Source organism: Homalodisca vitripennis, chromosome 4 (assembly GCF_021130785.1).
Source record: "Homalodisca vitripennis isolate AUS2020 chromosome 4, UT_GWSS_2.1, whole genome shotgun sequence".
NCBI lineage: Eukaryota > Metazoa > Arthropoda > Insecta > Hemiptera > Cicadellidae > Homalodisca > Homalodisca vitripennis.
The window spans coordinates 146,881,542-146,906,808 of NC_060210.1; the positions used below are offsets into that span (position 1 = coordinate 146,881,542).

The 25,267-nt window shown below is 32.0% G+C and overlaps 1 protein-coding gene across 1 annotated transcript; it reads left to right on the top strand.

Moving 5' to 3' along the window:
- The first annotated feature begins 1,402 nt into the window (after window positions 1–1,402).
- Window positions 1,403–25,267, top strand: LOC124360273 (39S ribosomal protein L47, mitochondrial). Its single transcript, XM_046813730.1, has 7 exons — window positions 1,403–1,559; window positions 4,036–4,152; window positions 7,903–8,070; window positions 13,592–13,688; window positions 13,878–13,995; window positions 24,318–24,477; window positions 25,055–25,267. Exons 2-7 carry the CDS (start codon window positions 4,061–4,063, stop codon window positions 25,191–25,193), a joined length of 774 nt encoding a protein of 257 aa, XP_046669686.1. The 5' UTR covers window positions 1,403–1,559; window positions 4,036–4,060; the 3' UTR covers window positions 25,194–25,267.

A 25,267-nucleotide genomic window follows, 5' to 3' on the forward strand; every position in this document is an offset into this window, starting at 1 on the left:
CCAGTTGTGTTTGTTTTGCAGACGACCACGTCCATCGTAATGGAAAACCAATGTCGTGAGGCCATGGAGGTTAGCACTTTTGTGGAGTCTAATAAGATTGTTCAATGGTTTAGGGAAAAATGGTCTAGTGGGTAAATGCTGCTAAAAACCGCAATTGTTGAATTCGCAATCTCATCTAATAGCATTAATAATCTCAGCGTTTGGGTCGATGATATGGAAATCCTTTCTGAACAGCATGTTAGGTTTTTTGGGATTGTCTATAGACAGAAACCTGAATTTTTCATCCCACATCGATTATGTAGCACGTAAGCTTTGTTCTGGAGTCTTTGTGCTTCGTAGACTGGCACCTTTTACAAACGCTGCGATCCTCTTAACAACCTACTACGCTCTAATTTTCCCTTATCTTTCGTATGCGGTGACAATCTGGGGATCGGAAAGTTGTCGTACAAAACGGCTTTTTGTCTTGCAGAAGAAGGCAGTGAGAATAGTAGCTGGCATCCGTCGAATGGAGACTTGCAGGCCTGTTTTTAAGGAACTTAAATTGCTTACCTTCCCAAGCATTTATGTTTTTCAGACCTTGATTTTTCTTACAGCAGAACCATGGTGTTTTCCGGTCCTTGTTCCTCAGTCGGGATACAGTCTTCGACAAAAACATAAACTGAATATTCCTTACCATTCCACTACTTTTTTTAAACATCACACCTTTTACAATGCCACGTCCCTTTTTAACGCTCTTCCTGATGCTCTTAGAGCTGAAAAGGATTTATTTTGTTTTTAAAAGAATGCTTAAAGCTTATCTTATTGAACACTGTTTCTATTCTGTAGATGACTACATTAATAGCAATACGTAATTTATTTAGTCCTTCCTATGTATTTTGTTCCTATGTAAATTGTTCTCTACACATGATTGTACTAAGTTGACGCAAACCAATGCATTGTAATATGTTATATGGAATAAAGGATGTTTTGATTTGATTTGATTTGATCAGTCCTTTACTACCATGGTACCAAGATATGAGACTTAGCAGAAGGGAAATAGTAAATATAATCAGACTAAGAATAGGACATGTCACAGTTAACAAAACTCTTCATCTAATGAAACTTTATTTCACTCCTCTGTGCTTAAATTGCACTGCAGGAGTAAATGAGACAGCGGATCATCTTCTAATGAAATGTCCACAATTTGAATATGCAAGAAACTCATGCTTCCAACAAATTAGAAGAATACCTGACGATGATACCTCAGAAAAACTCAAAACAATTTTATCTAGTTTTGATGAAAGATTATATAAGGAAATAAATCGATTTCTGACAACCATAAAAAGAAACATATAGCATAATATTGAAATAGTGATCGAAGGCAATCGCAGATGAAACCAGTGCAAAACCTTCTTTTAAGTGAAAATTGACTTCATGGTGTAATGCCAAGTCAGCCGTAAGGCATTTAGATAAAAAAAACTAAAAAAATACATGTTTATCTTAAACTTAACCTAAAACGTCTATTATAACAGTTGTATTTTTTCTTCTAAAGACAAACTGTTTCTCTGATGATTGAAAAAGTAAGTTGTATTTGTATTTAGCACATTATTTTTTACATCAATTGCCATTATAATTAAAAGTGTATCAGGTAGTCCTAACTGATTTATTATAAATATTAACACGGTCACTGCTTCAAAGGCGTTTTTCGGTGAACAAGTCATGAAGTTTTTCCTTGAAATTTTAAAATAGTGCATTTTTCAATTAATGACTAGCGCTATTTCATAAACAAAATATAGTAGTAGTAGTAGCCTAAGTACTGCCACGTTATTAGCATACATTATAAATAGGCTAGTGGTAGAGTACAATATGATGGTATTGTCAATTGGAGTTGCCTATTATTATTAAAATTAAAGTAATATGTTAATATAGAGTTCAAGAATATGAAAATGATCTAAAGCATGCAAATTGTGCCTATTTAAAAAAGGATTTTTCAATAGCCTATCATACTCTATCACTACTCATACCACAGCGCGATACGGAGGATGTTGAGAACTAGCAACGGAGTATGTTCTGATGTAGACTTCTTTGATCCATCGCCTCACACCTTCAGGAGGGATCTCCATGCAGCTGTCTTGTGAAAATACCCTAATTAACACCCCAATTTAAGTGTTGTGTGACCGATGGTGTTAGGTGGTGCCTTTGGAGGGCCACATTAGTTTCTGTGATACCATTGTGCTTGATGGGATCCCGGGAGACCCACACTGTCATTGTCTTCTTATCTCGTAATTAATTTATTCTTGTTACAAATTCATTGTTATCTTTTATTTATTGTTTCAAGCTATGCTTCAATTCCAGATTCTGAATCTCTTTCATCACTTAGCCTCTAACTAACTCCACTATGGTACTGCATATTTGGTGATTCAGATGCAGAACCATAACTTTTTTATCAATTTCAATAATTGAAAAATTATTTGGATCAGGGTTTGTAGTTCCTATTATTATTCATTTTGGAAAACTATGAAATATATTACATGGAAACGACACGCACTGGATCAATTTCCCAAACCATATTCAAGGCTAATCGCTTGAGATCAGGTGTTGACCTTTTGTGAAGTAACTTCCTGCTCAAAATGTCAAATAGCATCTGTCGCATTCATTACAATAAGTATGCCAATTGGTTTTTGCAACAGTGAACGTGTTAATAACATTAGGCATACCAGTCATTACTGTACACTAACTCATTAATTTGAATCTTTAAAATAAAAAATTTCTATTTTGTTATAAAGTGGCAAGTAAAAGCTTTCAAAATAAGGTTCGTACTTTTCTAGAACTACCTATATAGCATCTTTGAACTTTTTCATGTTGAGACATCTAAGAGCTTCTCTGGACAAAAAAAAAAAAACAGTACCGTAACTTATTCCAAAAATGACGTTCTGGGAATGTCAAACTGCAAAAAGAGTTTGACAACCACTTTGAAAAAATTAAATTGTTTCGAAAGCCTATCAACTTTTTCAATAACTCAAGTGCAATAACTTAAATAGGCTAGTAATTATACGTTAAATCCGAATCTAAGTAATAAACTTGTTTGATGAACAATTTAAAACAACCTTAATAATGGAAACATCAACATTTGACCCAAATAGATTTTAGATTTTTTAGAAGCATGAGTACTGTACTTAACTGTTCTATTATCCCTGTATTGTTCCCTTGTAAGACATTTTCTGGAGTATGGCATTACATGGTACATTTTTATTTGTCTAGTTGAGGTCCAACATGCCTATGTGCTATGTGGAATTTTCTGTTGATGTCCTATACGGAGAACTGATTCGGTGCATGCTTTTGTTCGTGAAGATAACCAATGGAATTGCCCATGTGCAGTGGCCAGATCTCTTGGCTGTTCTGACTTCACAGACCCAATGAATACCAAATCTTCACCAACTTTTATTGTAACAGTCCTCTGGAAAGAGTCTTCAGACTCGGGAGTCATATTCCATCTGAATTCTTCTTTAACAATATCCAGCGAATTTGAAAACAAATGTTTTTAAACCCATGTCTAGGTCTGTTGCTGATTTATGACATGCTTTATTCTGAAGATTATTTGTAAACATTAAGTATTATCCTGCTATTAAATACATCTAAGTTTATTTTATTTATTCTTGTTATTTACTTATTAATTTTCATTTTTATTTTTTTCTAGGTATACTTTAATTTTAAGTTGTAATTTATAGTTCTTAATGATTTGGTTACTGAATTTTTTATTGTAAATCGGCTGCTTTCCATTGATGAATAAGTACATCAAATGTAAGTGATATTACTTTAGGAACATTATTTGTAGTTTACTCATGATTTTTGTACTTCAGTAATCTTTTCCCCAAATTCGCTTACAAAATTTACAAATTTGCAATAAAATGTAATCAGAACATTTCAGAGTTTGTTCCGTCAGATCTGGAAACCCCATTAATACTTGGTAGTAGGCCTGTCAAACTATTTTTTATATTGTGTTTTATAACTCACCAATTTCACTTAATCTTAACTACTTCAATATTCTTATTTCAGGACTAATGAAATACTATCTTGTACCATGGCTTTAACAAGACAAGGATGTAAGTTAGGGTTGTGGGCCCATCAGAAATGCTGTTCACATTACAATTCAAACTTATTCAAACTACCAAGGTAAGTTAATTAAAAACACCATAAATTAACCAGAAATGTAACTTAGTTTATGTTATCATAGCACAATTAAAAACATTTCATGCATTTCTGTCATCTATAAAATTCACTTAATAATAATAGAAAGCAATTACATTTTTGTGATAAATAGAACTTGATATAGATCTGTTGCTTGAAATTGAACAAACCAAAAGGTCAGACTTTGACTGTAAACAAACATTATCATGCATTCTTACCAGGATGAAGTGGTTTCTATATATAGTATTGCTTTAGTTTTATGTGAGCACTGTAGATCATCTTAACAAAAGCCACAATTTTCTGCAATAAGTTGTAATATTTATCTATTATGTCACTGGCCATATGTTTTTACTTCCTTCAGTATATGTTCTTTACTTCACAGAATAACATGTTTGAAATATTTGTAAAAAACTAGGCATTTTGAAATTATTATGATGAATTCTGTGAATACCCATGGACAATTCAAAGTTTGTATCAGTAGGTTACAGTTCAGAGGCAATGGCACTCATAGTTATTTGAATACGATCATTATTATCATCTGCAGTGGAAGTGGATGAGCTTACTCACTTTCAAGGTTATCTACGATATTTACAAGACCTTCCATTGCAAACGCTTTTACAGTTCGTACACTGCCATTTTTATCACATCCTCTTTCTTTAGCATCTCAATTGTCATAGTTATAATTACACAAGCAAAACGCAGAATTTGAATTAATAGGGCTGAAAGTCAGGGATTTTACTAGTTGATAGGAAAATATGTAGTCATGTTGTAATACAATTATACTACTAGAACAAAATACTATACCTATTATAATACAACCAGAAGTTACCTGGCTTCACACACAATTCTGTGGGCTTTGCACTTGTATGAGCTCTTTTCTGGTACAAGTGAAATATATGTATGACACCAATGTTGAGTTTGCCTTGTTGCCATTATCAAGAAAATCAGTCAAAAAGTGTATATTAATGGCCATTGCAATTTACTATGGTCTTAGTATTTATTGTTCCATTGTTGATATTACCTTGTTTCCCGATCAAGAAAAAATATATAAAAGACAGGTTTATAACATTTTTAAAATTTATAGTAAAAGTAGATAGTAATTTTTTCTTTAACCCTTTGGATGCCAAGCAAATTTCAAGATTCGTTTTGAGTAATGCCATGCATGTGAGCTGTGGGTGTTTCCTGAGTGCCAGTGGTAAATGGCCTATAACAGCCAAGTGTGCCAAGCACAAAACAGCTATTTTGTTATGTTAGACTAAAAATTGTATAACTCCTATCCTAATACTGATAAATGGACAATTTTTGTTTTGTTTTGTAGGTTATGAAATATACTGTTATGTAATAACAAAGTTTTATGATAATATCCAAAAATATAAATAAGTAAACTAAAAAAAAAAAATAATAATAATAAAATTTTTTTTAAATTTTTTATTTTTTTAATTAGAAAACTTATATTATTTTACTATTTATGTAAACATATGTTACATTTTACATTAGTATGTATAATTATGAACCAATATAGAAAATTTCAGAAAGAAATATTGAGAAATAAAAGTTTTATAAAATTTTTAATAAAACTTTACATTTGGACTATAATGTTAAAATATTGACAATGTAATGTAAGGGCATGTTATTGCAAGGACTTTTCTAAACAAAACTATATTTATTAAACTAGCATTGAGATGGTTGAAAAACATTGGTTAGGACCCTAATGCATGTTCACAAAAAATAAAATCATGACAAATAGCCAATTTTTTTCTATTATTTGCTTTTACTCACCCTCAGTTATTGAAAGGCAGAAAAAGTCCAATCTTCAATTACTCACTATTTTTTAGTGCATATAGTCTATAGCATAGGCCTATTGAAAAATGTTACTAAGTCTATAAAAAAAACTATGCAAAGAAATGTCTATATATAAAATATATACATTATTACATAAACGTTCAGTCTATTTACACTCGTGGCGGGGGAGACAGTCAAGGTGGCAACCCCGGGTGCACTTGACACATACTGTCCTGGACCTTATACTATAACAAATTATATATCAATTTGTTAAGTAACTCTTCCCCTTTCGTTTGATGTATCTGTTATGAAGATTCGCTTACTATATGATTTAAAAAAATAATATAATCGCAAAGCCGAAAATATCGGCCCGCGGCACACTTCGGTTAAACGTAATGGGCCGAAAATATCGGCTCTCGGCACACTTCGGTTAAACGTAAAGGGCCGAAAATATCGGCTCTCGGCACGCTTTGGTTAAATATAGTGAGCCGATAATATCGGCCCTTGGCACCCAAAGGGTTAACATTCAATACTTAATATTTGCTAGAATGCACAGTTTAAAAGTATATTTTCACTAAAACTTTTTAATCTACTATATGGATATTTTCTTACTTAATGCTCAACGGCAGTTGCAGAAAAGTTTGAAATAAGAAGTGTAGTTACTATCAAGTTTATTCTATGCTTTCACACCATAAATGTACACAAATTTCAAATAGTGGTTAAATCAATCAAACATATGGTTGAACTATCATAAAACAATGTTTACACAAAACAGTTGGTTAGTTACATTTAACAAGCACTTTCAATTAATATTTCACAACTTAAGAGTTCAGTGGGGCATAGCCCAGAGGGATTTTCTAAATAAGAATAGGCTTATAGACATACCAGAATGTCTACGTAACGTTTTAGTACAATCAGTTGAATAGTTTACACATCAAAGCAAAACAAACATACAAAGGCACTTTAGCATTTATATTATTATTAGGATGTGTGTATAGAAAGTAAGGGTAAAAGGATTGATACAAATTTGAAGCTATATTTATTATTCTATAAATGTACATATGATTTAATTTTTTCTGCACACTCCCAGTTTATTCTAATTCATTTTGTGTATTCCAAGAGTAATTTTTCAAAATGTATTATTTAAAGAATTTTCGTGCTAGGTTGAAAAGACATATATTGAAATATTTCTCCACTTTATAGTCATCAGACAATAACTTTCAACCCAAAACCAGTTAAGTATGGTGAACAAATGATTATTGTTTGGTCCAATGTCAAGACTGTGTTTTTTGACCAAAGAGCCCAAACAATGATAACTTTTCTCAAAATTTTCAAGAAGAGCTTGCCCGCCTACTGTTTACTTTGAAATTGTCAGAAAACTCATAGATGATATACATTTTCTGCATATGTAGTAAACAGAACACTTTTTGACACCCCAATGTCATGTGAATCTTATTAAAGTAAACATGTTTACTTATGTTTACTTTAATAAGATTCACATGACAAAAACAACTATATCTGGAAAAAATGTCTTCCATTTTTCACATATGTGGGCCCATAGTACTACATGTCATATATACACCAGTGTCTCATCATCTTGAATATCTAATCACATTATTTAAATTGATTACCTATTTCACTGTTTCCTCTAATTATTCAGTTTTAAGCATCGATAAACCATACACCAAATGATTTTTTGAAAAATAACATGTAGTTCATACCTAGTAGGTTTTTTTAGTGTGTTTGAGTTGGAAACAGTTTAAGTAGACTCACTCACTGTTAGATTTGCTATGGCCACAATCAAGATCAGACTATACATGGCAGAGCAGCCAATATTAAAATTGCAACTTCCCTATTGTTTGCAAAAATGTTCACATCTTTACTTTCCAACCAATTCTGTATAATGTATGTATTATTTAAAAAATGATAAAGCATTGTATTTTATTTTGACAGCCTCCATGTTGTATTTGCTAAACCACTCAGTACTACAAATCCTCGTCATGATTTAATGGAGTTCTTTGACGATAAGAAGAATTGGGGTGAAGATACAATTAGAGTTGGAAGGTCCTGGAGAAAAGATGAACTTCGGATTAAAAGTAATTCCGATCTTCATAAGCTATGGTAAATTAAATTTTAACTTAATTTCTATTAGGCCTATTGTAGTTGTAACCTTGTACAAACAATATGATTAAAGTAACAGGAAACATCATATTTATAATTTAATTGCTTTAATTTACTAGATTGTTTTATTGTGCAACATCAAAGCAATTTTATTGTATATGCCAATTACACACAATAAAACAATAAACACTTTATATTATACAGTTTAATAAATCTAATAATATATTCTAATATGTAATGTTATATGACATAAATAGCCACCACATATTAATGCACTTTGGTCATTATTGTTTGATTATATCAAAATTGTTTATGTTGTAAGTTATATCTAAATATCTGACAAAAATGACAACCATTCCATATCTCTGGTTTTATTTGTAAGGAACTTGCTTTGATTCAAATGACAATAAAATAAACAAATTTTACTCGTTTTGTAAAGTTACACTATGTATTACTTAGATTTATTAGAAAGTAAGTATACTAAGATTTTATATAATAATAACCATATCATTACAGAAATCATTTAGTATTTATAAATTATGGCACGCATTATAAGCAGGTTTGTGTAGTTTGCATTAAGAAAAAGCGTGCACCAGTCATTTCTAAGGCATTTTGTGAACTAAAAAACTCTCCGAGACAATCTATGATATCGGATATAACTGTATATTTGGTGTTTTGGTCAAAGTGTACCATTCTAATATATCTGTCTATGGCGTGGAAAGGGTTAATAAACCACTAAGACAGGCTAACACAATAATGAATGAAATTCATTGCTAAGTGTACTCCATCTGACGTAAGACACACTTTACAAAAGCCCGGTGTGTATCCAACCTGGTTCATGGCTACAGTTGTGAAAGATCGCATGTACCCAATGGGGTACACGTCATCGTGAATGTGTTAATATGTTGACGGTTTGCAAAAATGTTTAAAGAATTAGCAAATTGACTGTACCACAGTCCCAACATTGGATTCTACCTCCTCTTCATACCTATCCACATCGATTAATAAACTTAACACTAAATGTAATCTCTGCTCAAGAAACAAGACTAACTGAACAAGATTAAATATCTTCTGGAATTATAGATATCTTTATAAAAGTAATAGTGCAGTCATTGAAGCGAAAAATACGGTCTTACCTCCGAATTTTTTTACTGTGAAACCGATTTGCATGAAATTTTGGAATTAGGCTCATCTTACCCTTAACTTCAAAAGTGAAAATGATTTGAACTCCGCCTATTATTTTTAAGGGGTTGTAAACAACCCCTTAATGGAAAAAATCGACATCGAGCCATTTTATCGCTAGAAAACATGTTTAATAGTAAGTGGTGAAATTTTAAAGTGTATTATAACACAATTTACCTCATATTAAAATAATTTTCAACCCCTTGAACATCTTACAACCCTTGCAAACAACCCCTAAATTGAAAAAATCACAAAAAAATACTTTGGTATGATATAAAAAGATGTAAGTATAGAGTTATTAATATTTTATATTTTCTATAATAAATTATCAATTTTTAACCCCCTTTCAACCCTTTAAAAAACTACTCCTTGATAAAAAAATTGTTAAAATTTGTTTTTTGATAAAATGAAAAGGATTTAAATATTATTCCACACTCTCGAAAATGATTATCATATTCTTAAGCTTTTCTACCCTTAAAACTACCCCTAAATTAAAACAGTAAATATATATGATTACATATTATTTAAAAATAATTTAATTTAGAGTAAAAAATTGCCATTTATTGGATAAAATATTTTACAAATTATACAAAAATTTACTCATTTGTGTTATATATACATATAAGAAAGTTTGGTATGTATTCATGCCTACGTTTCCAAAATATATGAGCCATATTATGTATATACATACACATTACAATAGTTTTGGGTCTCTATTATTATACTGCGTACTTTCACATTGCTCCAAATATTCACAGTCCGAAATTTTCAGTTACTAAGTAAAAAAATATGATAAGTTTTTTGACCATAACTCCTTCAATTTTCATGCTATCACAATTAATAAAAACACCATTGTAAAAGGTAATTAAGAGAGCTACAATATCCTTCATTGCAATATATAGTAAAAAAAACCTTTTTCTCAAACGGTGAAGGGTTAAAGGGCTTTAAGAGAGGCTGTTATTGCGCTGCACGCGCTCTTTAAACAATCATATTTCCGTCAATTTTTATTTTACAGAAAAATAAAAAAAATCCAAATTGTTTGTCAGAAATATACCTACATTTTTTCATACCTACATTTTTATTCGTTATGTGTCGTCATTTTTGAGATATTATGAAAAAATGTGGTTTTTTAAAAATTTGAAATTTTTTTTAATCGTGACTTTTTTTGAAAAATATGTGTCCTGAAGCAGCCAAAACTGATACAATCTATTAAACTCTTCATAATAAAGTTGATTCTAGGCGGAAATACGATTAATTTTAATTTTTGTGGAAATGGCACTTATGAAACCCATTGATTTAAAAGAAAAAACATTAGATGCTCCTCTTATTTGCAATACAGCTCACTTATGTTACGTGCAAAAGACTTTTAATAGTGCTCATTTTAAAGCTTATTTCAAGCACTATAAAACTCTTTTTTATTAAAATGCCTAAAATGCATATGCTCGCCGCTAGATGGCATTGACCACATCGATTAAATTTCAGACAAAATAAAAAAACGGCTTTGATTTTTAATATCTAGCTTAATATTGCACTTAAAATACTTTATAAAAAACTAAAGTGTTTATTGTTTTACCTGCTACAATTGTGTTCCTTATAAAATTTTCGATAAAAAACGTATATTTTTGGAGATATTTGCAAAAAAACCGATGAAAAACGTGAAACAATTGCGAATTTTCAATTGCTAATAACTTGAAAAGTATTGGATTTTTCGAAAAACGTTATAGATGATTTTTTGCTTAAAATTAGGCCTTCTATCGATATCCGAGGTTTATTTCGAAAAAAATAAGTTCACTCCCGAGAAGGGGTGGCAACCACCCCCAGGGTGGTTGCGGAGTTCAAATCATTTTCACTTTTGAAGTTAAGGGTAAGATGAACCTAATTCCAAAATTTTATGCAATTCGGTTCACAGTAAAAAAATTCGGACCAACCAATGCTTCAATGACTGCACTATAAGCTTGGGAATATTAAACACAGCTTGTATGCTAGAACCAAGAGAACAAATGTACAAGACTATAGCAGTTAAAGAAAATGTATCTGAGTTGCAGGATTTTAGAAAGAACTATGAAAGTTAGAGCTATCTCAGAGGAAGCACTTTTGGGGGAATGAAATGTACACAGAGTCTGTCAGTGCAACATCGTTGGTTGAGCGTTATCGAAGCCAATCACTCTTGAGACTGGAAAAATTTCATTTCTGTCAATCTGAATGCTATCTCATTTAGATGAGCATTAGAAAATGTTTTACATTGGTGTCATGAGTAATCATGATGGCAACAAGAAAATAGCAGAATAAATACATTTTTAAACTAGCTGAGTACAATAGTACAGGTGTAACAGGAGTATATTAATGTGTAAAGCTTATCCATACAGTAAAAAGAAAATAACTAATAAAGTAAAAAGTCAACTTTAAAATGTGTTTGAAAAGATTTTATTTCAGCGAACTTTTGCTTTGTGGTACCCTCATAACCTCCCTGTAACTTTGATTATTTGATCACTGCTATGAAACTTGATACGTTCACATGAATGTATCATGTAGCAAAATATCTGTATACTTAAAATTTTCTATTGAACTTAATTTCTACATAAACGAGAAGGAGTTTTGTGATGTCCAACTTGTAATTTGGCTGAGCGTCATTACAGCCTATCGCTCAGTAGGCTGACACAATGTCGTTTTTGCCTACTGGGGTATATAACAATTTCTTTTCTGCATGATGTATGTCCCTCTGTATGTCTGAAAACATCTAGAGATGATCTATAGAGTTAAAAGTTTTCATGCAACCTTAGTGAAGCATGAAATGTGGTTTTGTGTACTCTTTCTGACTGTGGATGAACTTTTTGCGATATTTCCGCATATCTCCAGATCTTTGCTACACGAAATCATCACAGAAACCCTTGGATATCAGAAAATATTTGGAATCATGCAAAGTTCTCAATGTACTGACCTTGAACCGGTCTCGCTGTGGAGAGGAGGGATCAGGCAACATGGCAGTTTAGCCAACATGTCAGGAAAAATCCTCCAGTCTGGAAGAGCCTCAGTACACTTACTTTCATGCCTTGTGTTTCATTAAGAATTGTCATTACTTACTTTTTGCATGCTTTCAACTAAAAATAACAAAAACATACCTAGTCATACCTACACATGTATTAACCCGTTCAGTGCGGCGGGCCCACATCGGGGCTCGTGCGCCATCTGTCAAACATTGCCTCAGTGTGGTCTCACCACTCGCAGTAGATGGTTGATTTGCAGCCGTGTATTCAGTGACGTCTTAGAATCATCCCCGGTGCCCGCGGCTGGCCCCTATGAGGGCCTACTTTCAACTTCACTTCTTTTAAGAGTTTTGTGTATTTTTATGGTTGTGTTTTTTAATTGTGAGTGTTTAGTTTGTTTTTGTGTACCAAAATAGATCCTTCTCAGCCTAGTTGTTCTGGTCTGAGTAGTGGTAGAGATACGAATATGGACAAAAATGACAGTGACGGATCTATTGACCATATGCAAAGGATTGTTTGCAACACTTCAGATTATTTTGCTTTATAGTATTTAACATTAAAAAAACATAATTAGGAACTGTAATAGATTATATCCAGCAAATAAGTGACTGTGCGGTACAAACAATCAATAAACTCAGATCGCGTCAGAGTTCCATCAGTACATGACCCTCAGGATATGCGGGGGGCCCACATGTGGGCCCAGGCTTATGACATCATTCTTAAATGGAAACATCCCCGGAATTGCAGTTTGACACATCATTCCCGTCTTCTATCAACACAAGGTAAGATTATTTGACAGAAAAAATTTTCAGCATCCGGTGACCCTCCCTCGTATTTTTGCTGCAGTAAATGTGTTAACCTATTCCACCCATATTTTAATCTACCATACATATATCGTAACTTGTCATTCCCATATCTTATACCTATATCATTTCTTCCTCCTGTCCTTGGAGCAATGTTGAGTGTGCAAGTTTCTGTGAAATTCTGAGGAATACCATAAAGCTAACTGGAACACAATACATGTTTTAAGATGAACCTGAGGTTATATTTAAATTTAACCTTGAGTGGTCTTATTATACCATAGAACGGTTTTATTGTCCAGTTCCAGTTGATTGTTTTTGTTGTGTATCTAATTTGCACACATTACATCATATTTTTCTAGGTATGATTAACAATGTATATCTAGATCAGAAATTAAATCTTTACTCTACAAATTACAGAGTTTCCCTTTGTAATGGATTTGTGCTGACGATTCTTTAGAAAGTTATTCGTCTTTATTTATTACAAATAGTTAACACGTTTATTGTAATAAAGGTTATAATTTAAAAATTTACTTATAAAGACTGTGTTTTTAGGTATGTGCTTTTAAAAGAAAGGAACATGTTGATGTCAATGGAACATGAATGCAAAGAAGCTTTTGAAGTATTTCCAAATCCTGAGAGACTTGATAAGGTGAGACCAACATGTGTATCAATGTTCATACTAAAAAATAGTAATCTAACTGTTTACCTGAATCAATTGTCCCAGATACATTTTAGATATTTAAATAAAACTACACATTAGTTTATTACAAACTGAATCTTACATATAGCAATTATACTTTGCTTCTAATATCAATATTCGTCTTACTATTTTTTGCAGGTAAAGGAAAGCATGCACAATTTAGAGGAGGTAGTAATAGAAAGAAATAAAGCCTACCACGAATTAGAAACTGGTGAGACAGGAATAAGACCAGCGAAGACTGTAACTAACCAGATTGGTAAGTGTTAGAGGAAGAAACAACTCTTCTGTTTGGCTGATTATATTATCCTATCATTTTCATCCAGAGTCAGTACCAAAGTTGTATCATGTCATACTTTCATGTTTTTTGTATGCTCCCAATTTCTTGTTATGAAGAAATCTCGACCAGTCTTGTATTTTAGCTGATAACCGTTGACTAGCTAATATAGGTTTATGAGACTAGAATATGTTTTAGTTTCTAACATTTTGATGTAATATTTGTAAATACAACCACGCTAATATATTCACTGATTCATCAGAATCACCTGCAGAAATGGCAGTAAATTTAGCTTACATGTATCTTCTGGTATGCAACTAAAAAGTCCAAATGTTGGGATGTTTTATTTTCAATTCAGAAAAGTTCAAAATTATCAAAGTTTTTCACCTCTGATGAAAAATACATTTATGAGTTTTTAAACTTTTTTCCAAGTCCAATGTGTATGTCTACACTCAAAACTGATGGAAAATTATTAATAAAATTATCTACAATTGAACCTTTGGGAGGCCACAATATGGCGCAAACTTAGTTCTCACTCAGTTCAGATGGAGTCTCAGGTGGTTGTCCTCTTAGCTCGCCAGGCCACGCATAGTAGCCGGCTGGGCTCTGTTCCACCACTCAGTACTTGCATAACAATGTATGTCACTTTATCTCAGATTTAAATGGCAGTATTTGAATTTTAGCTCTTTAAATGATTGAAATTCAAATTAAAAACTCAAATAACCTAAAAGTTTATTAGCTTCAAGGTTGAAACTTTATCAATTGGTTATTTATTATTTGCTTTTAAAACAAACCAAAAATATGTCATTTAACCCTGGAACTGGCCATCATTTTTCCCAAAATGGCAGGCACTTTTTGGTGATTTTGTAAGGGTTTTGTATTTTAATCACTGCTAATCTATTTTTTAAGATAAAAACATTTTAAAAACATCAATGTCTTTAGAAATAAATGCAGTTTCCCAAAAAAATATTAAAGGTTGAATCATTTCATGTATTTTTATTTTTTTACAGATTAACGTAAAAATATTAGTAAAGAATAAATTTTTCTCAAAATGTATAGCACCCTCTCAGGTAATATGAAAGTTTTTAGAATAATTCTAAAATATACAAAAGTTTGCTTATATACCTCAATTACAAATTACAAAAAAAATATTTAGGTAAAAGAAGTTTATTGGTACTTTTGAACAATATATCTATAAAAACTACAAAATCTGAAAAAAGTTTGTATAGCACTATTATGTATACCATTTTGACATTTTGGAATCTATTGGATGAACAAATATTTTTTTCTAAGAGATAAATATATTTAGAAGAGAAAAATATGACATTTATAGAAGTTTACATTGTATAAGATATTTTTATATGGCAACAAACTTTTTTTTAAATTTTTACAAAAGTCACAATTGTGAAATAAATGCCTAACTTTTTTAGCTAACAATTTTCTTTTCATCCAAATATTATTTATAAAGGTAGTACGTTTATTGAAGTTTACAAAAATGTACAACAATGTATTTTTATTTATATTATTTTTTTGTTAAAAAAATAAAACAAGCGATGGTCATAGAAATAAAACGCTAATACCTTCAGAAAAAGTAAAAAAAAACTTTTTCTCTTTTATAATAAATACCTTTGCATAAATTCAAATCAAAATTTAATTTTAATTAAAATTAAATTGTCTACAAAATTATAAAACACTGAACCTACGTGAACATAGGCTTATTTTCAGTTTCACAAAAATCTAACCTATTCCCTAAAACTTAACCTAACCTCTACATTTTTCACTTCACTAATTAAAAAAAAAACAATAAACAAACTTTTATTTATACACACTAAATAACGAAATGTCTAAAATATCCTAATAAATAGCAAGCAATACACTAATACCGGCAATGGCGTAATAACAACAAAGAAATCAACATGGCAACCATGCGATGCGTTGTTCTTCTCTACTGGCTGAGTCGGTGATTGCGCAACAGAACAAAAATAAAATACTAGTTCATAGTCTTCGTTGTCTATTATACTGTTGCTTAGAGCAATTCTTCTTCTTTGTTTTGATATGATTTTCACTATTTCCAGACAACGATAAAGTAACAAAAATAACAAAATTTAATGAAGCTATTTTCGACGCATTAGGCATTTTGGGATTTTACAAAACACGAGCTTTTCAAACGCTTATTTTATAAACATTAATTTTCCTACTGGCTATTGAAAAGATGTTTCTGAAAGCCAAGAATACACTGTTTTCAATGACGACACTTACGATCGTGTAGAACGTAAACTCACGATAGGGAATTTTTACAAACATACGGTAATTTTAGCGTGTTCGGAAATTACGCAAACAAATGGCAATCGGAAATGTGAACATCCAAGTTTAGAATTTTATAATGAAAGATTTAACTTAACTATAGAGCGTTTTATGGTATAATATGAAACCTTGAATCTTTATCTTTAGATTTACGTATGTTTTACTTCAAACAAAGTAAAAATAGACTTGCTGTGAGAGATCATATTACGACATAGTTAATGCGTCGAAAATAGCTTAGTGCCATTTTGAAACTGTAGTTAATGCGTCGATAATCGCTTAAAGCCAGTTGCAGGGTTAAGTTATAGGTTAATCTGGAATTTTTCACATAGAAGGAAAATACAATCAGTCTCAAATAGGTTTTTAGTATCAACAGATATTTTGACCTTTGTCTCCATCAAATGCACTAGTATTTTAATAAACTGATAGGATACACTACAGCACCCTAACAATCGGATAAAAAATAAATCTAAACAATGTTTAGTATAGTATGTGCTGCAAATAGACAAATATTAATTTAGTTTCTTATTTGGCCGAGAGATTGACTTTCCAGCTACAACTGGATAAGGATTGAATTTTATAACTGCACAATACAGTGGGTCACACATAATGGCCTGATGAGCTGAATGGCAAAACAATGAGAGCCACTAGGTATGGCCCGCCGAGCTGAGGGACAGGCATGGTCATAAATCAGTGCAGAGAATCTGAGAGGCCAATCATATTAGTTTATTGCTGATCGGTAAAGGCTAATTTATTGCACTATCTCTAACTGTTAACATATAAAATGATTACAAATTCATAACTTTAATATACCTTAAAAGCTTTTAAGTTGAAAGACAAAGAAATTGACCTGCTGCTTCACAAATGTTGTTTTCCTGTCTTTTTCTTTGTGCCATTTCAGTGAGTCACATATTTATTTATAATTATAGTAAAAACATTTTTGTCTGAGCGTTGACAAAACCTGTAGCTCAAGGGAACTGGCAAAATGTTTCTTCTTTGTCTGTACAATATTTTAAGAATTAATTGACTCATAGAATTGGAATTTTGCATGAAGCTTCATTTATATAAAAGCAATATGGATTCTCAAGAATAAATAGAGCTATGGATTTGAAGTTTATATCTAGTGATATGTCCCTATTACTACTAAATGCTTTAAATCTTATTTACAAAGTGTAAACAGTAACTCTCTTTTAATGGGCAGTTGTGATCAGAAGTTCCTACAGAGTTGGTGTCCCACAAGAGTCAATTTTAAGACCTATCTTTTTTATCTTTATTTTATCTTATTAATGATTACCATTTTCTGTAAAATTTAAAACAATATCATATCCAGATGATACCACATTTTTAATGAGAATTATAAATTTGACAAACTGGAAAGATTTGCCCTTGAAACCATGCAAGATGAAAAACTGTGGTTCGATTCTAACGGCCTTTCACTCAAAAATTAAAAAAATTCTTAAATATGCTTTTTAGCCTTAAATCCCATACATACTTAAATCAGGCTCAGTCGGAAGAAGTAGATAGATTTTGTGACAACCGATATATTAATAATTTATTTCTCATGAGATTTTTGTGTAATATTTTAAAACCGTTCAAGGTACAAACAATGTCTTATTTTATTTTTTTAAATCAGGAAATGCAAAATCTACCTAAAAGTTTTTTTAGGAAACATTAATGGAGAAAAGGTGCGTACTGGAGACAACAATAGCAACAACTGTACTTAGATATAAAATTCCAGGATCATAGCCCTGGTCTTCCTTATCTCTACATCCATTATTGTCTTGTTCAACAACCTGGAATACCTTTCTGGCTTCCTAAGTCACAGATTGGCATGCTTCAGCTTTTGTGGCACTCATTCAATCAATGTCATGTAGTATTTACAGGCAGTTAGGTCTACGTTTTACACCTAACAGCCTAAGAACTTCTATCTGCCTTTATCCACATCACTGTATATGATGATAGAGCTACAACTTTCAAGGTTTTAAGGTCTTTTAAATTAATTTTAGGAACCATTAACTATAGTACAAAATTTTTCTTTTATGTTTCGGATACGACCATCTAAGCATTTTTTAACAAGTTCAGGTTAGCCAAGTGCCTGTAGGTGAGAGTTTTGTAGCTTCTCCTATAGCAGGATTCTGGAGTATAGATTTTTTTTATACTATACAATCTTTACCGGTGCCCCTAATGTTTTTGCTGATGCACTATTTTTATTGGAAGGTGTTTTATTTGATTTGACAGTCCCTGTACTTAATTATAAACCGTGATCTCAATCCGTTACAAAACTGACTTAAAAAATAAATAATAAATAACACTACATAAAAAACCCAGGAAGAGTTCTTATCAACCATAATGCCAAATAAAAATTTTACCTTTACACCACTCCTATGGTTAGGTTCTTAAATTGTTTTGAGAAGTGAAAATGACGGATCCCTTTCATAAGATATGATACTAGAAATGTAAGCTGTAGAATATCTAGAGTACCAAAGGTTGATAAAGAATTTTTATGGCAGTGCTTTCTTTATACAGGTCCAAAGTTTTTTTTTAATAGTTTGATTTAGAGATTAATAATATAATTATTATATATTAACAAATAATATAATAATCAAATAATATAAACTTGTTCCTCTTTAGATTGATACAGTGGCTTTTTGAATGTTATAATTTATCGATTTTTTGAATGATGTAATGAGATAAATATAAGTTTCCTTGATGTAAACAAAAATATTGTCCTCAGTTTAAGTACCTGTATTTTGTACTAGTAAGTTTTGTTTTCATTGCTCTCATTCTGTAATTATTACACAGGAACACACGCATATCGACGTACTTACAGTTTTGTTGTCTTGAATGCCTATCCATATTGAATAAATCACAGTTATTCATATTCAATACACTGACTAAACTGAATTTCAATACTTTGTAGGGATATAATTTGTGACACTTGCACTATAAAGTGTAATAAAACAGGGTTTAATTATATCTAGTAAAAATAAGAGAAAAATGTCTAAAACAGCCCTTTAACCCTTTTAACCCCAGCCATTTTTCCATGGACTTGCCAGAAAGCCCATGGCGATAAGGGTCCGTAGTGCAGAATTGAGGAAAAATACATCTAGTTTTCTTATTTTTGAAGATAACTTTTAGGTTTTTGTTTTAAATTGTTCACAAATAAGTGTACTCTTAGATGTAATAGTTAAAAAGTACTTTTACAGAATGATTTGTTTTTTTTAGCGTATTTATACATAAAAAAAATTTTAATTTTTTAATTTTTTATAGTTTGGACATACTTAAAAGGGTAGAAAAAAAAATTGTAGCCCCTGAAAAATGAAGCAATTTTGTTGTACACATATTTCTTACTACACAAACAAAATTTGAAGAACTTTCCTTGATAAATGCAGGAGATATATCCAATTAATTGTATTGCTGCATAAGCACTTCTTCATATATTTCCACATACACGTCAGTAGAAGTATACAGATATGTCTTGTTACTTGTACACAAAATTCCCTTCTGGCAGGAACATCTTCAAAAAAATTGTAGAGAGCCCTAAGAAATTTAACTAGATTCCACTTAGCCCCTGATTTGAACACATTTTTGAGGATGTGCAAACCACAGGTGCCTATAAATAAAAAGTATAGGATCATCATCATTATTCTCAGTCTGAAGTTCCTACTCCAGATCTTTCACAGACTTTAAATTTACATTAAGTCTATCGATAGACAATGAGAAATGTTTTTTTTTACATTTATGTGCTTTGATTGACTTCTGAATTTTAAAATCAAATTGCTCCCAGTGCTTTTAGTCAAAGAAGTAGAGGTAAAATATCTTGTGGTCACTTCATGACTTACAGGATCCCAATACCTTAGTGCAATACCCATTTACTATTCTGGCTAACTTTATTCATGCTTTCGTCCAATATAGAAACAAAGGCAGATGATTCCTGGACTTCCTTGTCCAGTAGGTCTCGAAAATACTCAACAATACCAAAGTTCACCAAATAACCAATTTTAATACGCTCAAGTGAAATTTTTCCTGCGATTTGACTATCCATAAATTGACTCAAACACTTTGGATGCAACTCCTGATAGCAGGAAAACCAGCCTAAAACAGCTACCACAAAATTTTCCAGGACCAACTTTTGAATTTCAATGACTTTCCATGACCTACTTTATTTCCATGACTTTCCAGGAATTCCAGAAGCGTGGCCACACCTATGTATATTGCGATAGAGTTAAATAATTACAGAGTTTTGGAGTTAGACTTGCATCATAACTGAAGTAATGTTAAATCCAATTTACTTCACACTGATCTCCCCACAAATCACTTCAATTTCAAAATCGATAATTAATTAATTATGAGAGTTTACAGCCTTATATATGGCATTTATCTTAGTCAGTTGAAATATTTAAGAAACTTATTCTAGAAATCAAAATAAAACATTGTCTTCTTCAAAGCCTTTGTCCACCAAATCACCGGAATCATGTTCATGACCAAATTCAGCCACAGAGATCATTGTAAAATATTCATATTTAATATGTTTATTATGTAATTGTTGAAATTAGTAACTATGGTTATTACACATTCAGCAAAATATCATTCTAAATTCCAAGTTAGTGTGACCTATACATAAAATCTGAAGTATTAGTAAAACATTCACTGGAGGAAAAAACTACAGTCCACAAGAAATATACTATACCTATAAATGTTCCATCCGGGTCTGAGATATTTGTTCAATATTTTGAATATTCTGAAATCGGCTAAGCTGAAACGAACACTTTAAATGTCAGTGAGCGACTGGGACATCAACCCATGCAGTAAAAATTCTCCATTGATTAAGAAGATTTTAACGGACACCAACACTAAATGTCAGTGAACAGCCGGGACATCAACCCATGCAGCAAAAATTCTCCGTTGATTAAGAAGATTTTAACTGACACCAACACTAAATGTCAGTGAGCAGCCGGGACATCAACCCATGCAGCAAAAATTCTCCGTTGATTAAGAAGATTTTAACTGACACCAACACTAAATGTCAGTGAGCAGCCGGGACATCAACCCATGCAGCAAAAATTCTCCGTTGATTAAGAAGATTTTAACGGACACCAACACTAAATGTCAGTGAGCAGCCGGGACATCAACCCATGCAGCAAAAATTCTCCGTTGATTAAGAAGATTTTAACTGACACAAACACTAAATGTCAGTGAGCAGCCGGGACATCAACCCATGCAGCAAAAATTCTCTGTTGATTAAGAAGATTTTAACTGACACCAAACACTTAATGTCAGTGAGCGGCTGGGACATCAACCCATGCAGCAAAAATTCTCCGTTGATTAAGAAGATTTTAACGGACACCAACACTAAATGTCAGTGAGCTGCCGGGACATCAAACCATGCAGCAAAAATTCTCCGTTGATAAAGAAGATTTTAACTGACATCAACACTCTAAATGTCAGTGAGCGGCTGGGACATCAACCCATGCAGCAAAAATTCTCCGTTGATAAAGAAGATTTTAACTGACACCAACACTAAATGTCAGTGAGCAGCCGGGACATCAACCCATGCAGCAAAAATTCTCTGTTGATAAAGAAGATTTTAACTGACACCAACACTAAATGTTAGTGAGCAGCCGGGACATAAACCCATGCAGCTGAAATTGTCCATTGATAATGAAGATTTTAACTGACACCAACACTCTAAATGTCTGTGAGCGGCTGGGACGTCAACCCATGCAGCTGAAATTGTCCTTTGATAAAGAAGATTTTAAACTCACCCTCTAAATCTGTCATCAGGCCCGGACTTCAATGAAAGCACCAGAACTCATATCAATAACATATTACTTGCACGACAAACTATGTTTTCCCCAGTGTAAACTTTTCACTAACCCCCTAAAATTTTGGTAATTTACTGTTTATAACTAATTCTTAAATTCTGTAATAGCTTAGTGGACTCAAGTATTGCCTGTACTTGGGGGGTGGCGGAGGGTAGCTCGCAAATAAAAATGTTGATAATATTTCTTGTTTTTTATTTACAACACTAGTATGAAACTAAAAATGAAATATCTGAGTTTAATGAACCAAAAATTAAAAAAAATTAAATATTACTATAATTAGTGTATTCAAAAGTACGTGAAACTAATATTTTTTTACATTCTTGCTGTCTGAATATTGCCAATGGATACGTGACAGTTTGTTGAATCGTGTAAATATAACACATATACCTTCAAAACCCTTTAATACTTTCTGTAGTAAATATATATATATATATATATATATATATATATATATATATCGTCAGTAGAAGTATACAGATATGTATACTTGTTTTTGCACTTTTGAAATAATAACAATAATTGTAAAATAACACAAACTAATTGTAATGGTTTGTAAGACTAAAACTTGTTTAATTTTTCAAAAAAGTAAATAAAATAATATTTACAATATATACATTTTATATAAACAACTCAATTCATTGTCTTCAAAAATAGCACAATCACCACTAATAATAGGGTACTTTGGGATTATACCGACCACACCAGTATGAAGAACACAAAAATATAAATTTATAGAAACAAACATGATAGAACGAAAAAACAACTCTTTAATTACAAAATTACAAGCATTTCCAGGCATTGTGATTGGTATTGTTGTCGCTGTTATCTTATCTTTCTCGAGAATCCCGATTACGACAGGCCACGCGGCATCACGTGATTTTCACGGTACATAATTGCCTTTCCATTACAATTCAATTTATATTTCTGATCAGATCCTCTAGAATTTGATATTTTACTGATATGTACTATCTCGAGGGATGTTTTTCTTTCGTTGAGATCAGCGCGAAGGCATGGCACTCGCATTTGGGTGGCGGAGTGTGATCAAGAATAAAAACAAGTTTTGAGTGTTTTTTCAATAAAGAGTTTAGTTTTAGTTTGATCATGTTTGTTTTTATTGAATTTTTGTGTTTGGAGAAATGTAGAGGTAAAACACGGAAGTACAACAAAGCGACGCACCAGCTGAACGGGCGGCGAGATTCTGCAATCACGTTATCTACTACACCGCTCGACTTTGACCTCTGTCTAAGGATGGGGAGGGGTTTGCGATAAGACAATTCCTGTTTTATATTGACGAAATATTGTTCTACGCTAATCTAGTAATCAGTAGAAGCAAAATGTCAAATAACGATTCATGTCTGGGTTTGGTCGGTATAATCCCAAAGTACCAATAATAGTGTTTATCAAAGTGTTTTCACTCACTGGTAACTTTTCTCTACGACGTTTACTCATGTTTTTTTTTACTAATAATACAATAAATCACACGAAAAACAACCGCTTTCAATCACGCAAACTAATTGAGGTTATAAGTCAGCATACAACAACAATGCAACTGAAGTCGTCTGACAGCTGACATCGACAAATAAACTACGCTCAATGACGACGACATACAATGCCAATTGGAAGGTTTATTGTTTTTGCATGTAGCCCGTTTCTTCACCGACTACTATACCGAAACTGATGGCATTTGGACATATTATTAGCCAGCTACATTAAATTATCGAGACGTCCGGTATATCGGACGTTGGGCATTTTAGCTAGACCACCTCTGTTCGATATATCGGACGCCGGGGCTAAAAGGGTTAACATTGGTCACATGGGTAACCATGATGAAAATGAGAAAATATTAGAATAAATAAATTTTTAAACAAACTCAGTACAACCACACGAGATTTTAACATGTAATATGTTAACGCATGTAGCCATACTATCTCAACATAAGTATAGTGAATTGTGTGCACTTTTATTATTTAAACACTAATACAATATCCAGTGTAATGAACAAAAATGTTAAGTGTACCATGTGAGAAGATATGTCGAGAAAAATTTCATCTGTAGACTTAAAATTTTACATAAAACTACATTTCTACTCAAACAAGAATAAGTTTGATATTGTTGCATGTCCAACCTTTAATTGATTTATATAAATGTGTACTTTAGTATTAATAAAGTCTGTTACAGGAATTCCATATTTCTACAAAATGTGTGAACATTTAATTCCAAAGTTCCTGAATACTAAATGGAGAGAAACCCACAACTTCAGAGATCAATATGATGAAACTAAGACATTTCTTGCTTTGTTGGGAGAAAAAGAACACGCAAGATTGAGGAGATCCATAAAGTAAGTTCACATACCTACACACATCACTGCCTAGAATTATAGAACATGAAGTAAATGTTTAAAAACTAGTTTTGTTATTGGAAATGTTACTTGTAGTAGTACAGAAATGATTTATAAATATCACTTAGTATGAGTGAATCGACTACATATACTCATAGCTCCTGACATCCATAAATGAAGTAATAATGCTAAGAACATCATATGACCCTCCCAGCATCGTGTGTGTGTGTGTGTGTGTGTGTGTGTGTGTGTGTGTTTTCACGTGTCAATTACTAAGATTAAAATTAACTCTTTTAATACACTCTGGTGTCAACCCCCAAGGAAGATTGATGTTCAGATAATAATCCAAATGTTGCAATTTCAAAATTTTGGAAACATTTATTATGGGTGTATATATTGCTGTTGAATCTTGTCATCTAAATTTCTTGTGTGTAACAACAATATGTAATTTATAATCAGGTATAATACTTAGATGATAAAGTAGTCTTTCACAGTGCTGAAAAGAAGGTGCAATTCTGAACTAACTTCTAATTTAATATGAGACATTTTGCAAATGTTAACCTGTATTTTATTCCAGGGGCCAGACAAATCATGTTTTAGGCTTAATGAGGAGGTTCCCGAATCTCGATCTTGAAGCTATCAAGGAAAAGTATCCTGATGTTGATATAGAAAAAATCAAGAACTCTGATGAAGCCAGAGGACACTGGGTTCCTTGAGAAAGACTAGGCAATGTTTTGTCACTAATTTAGTCATGAGAATACAAAATAAACAATTATGTACAAATTGTAAA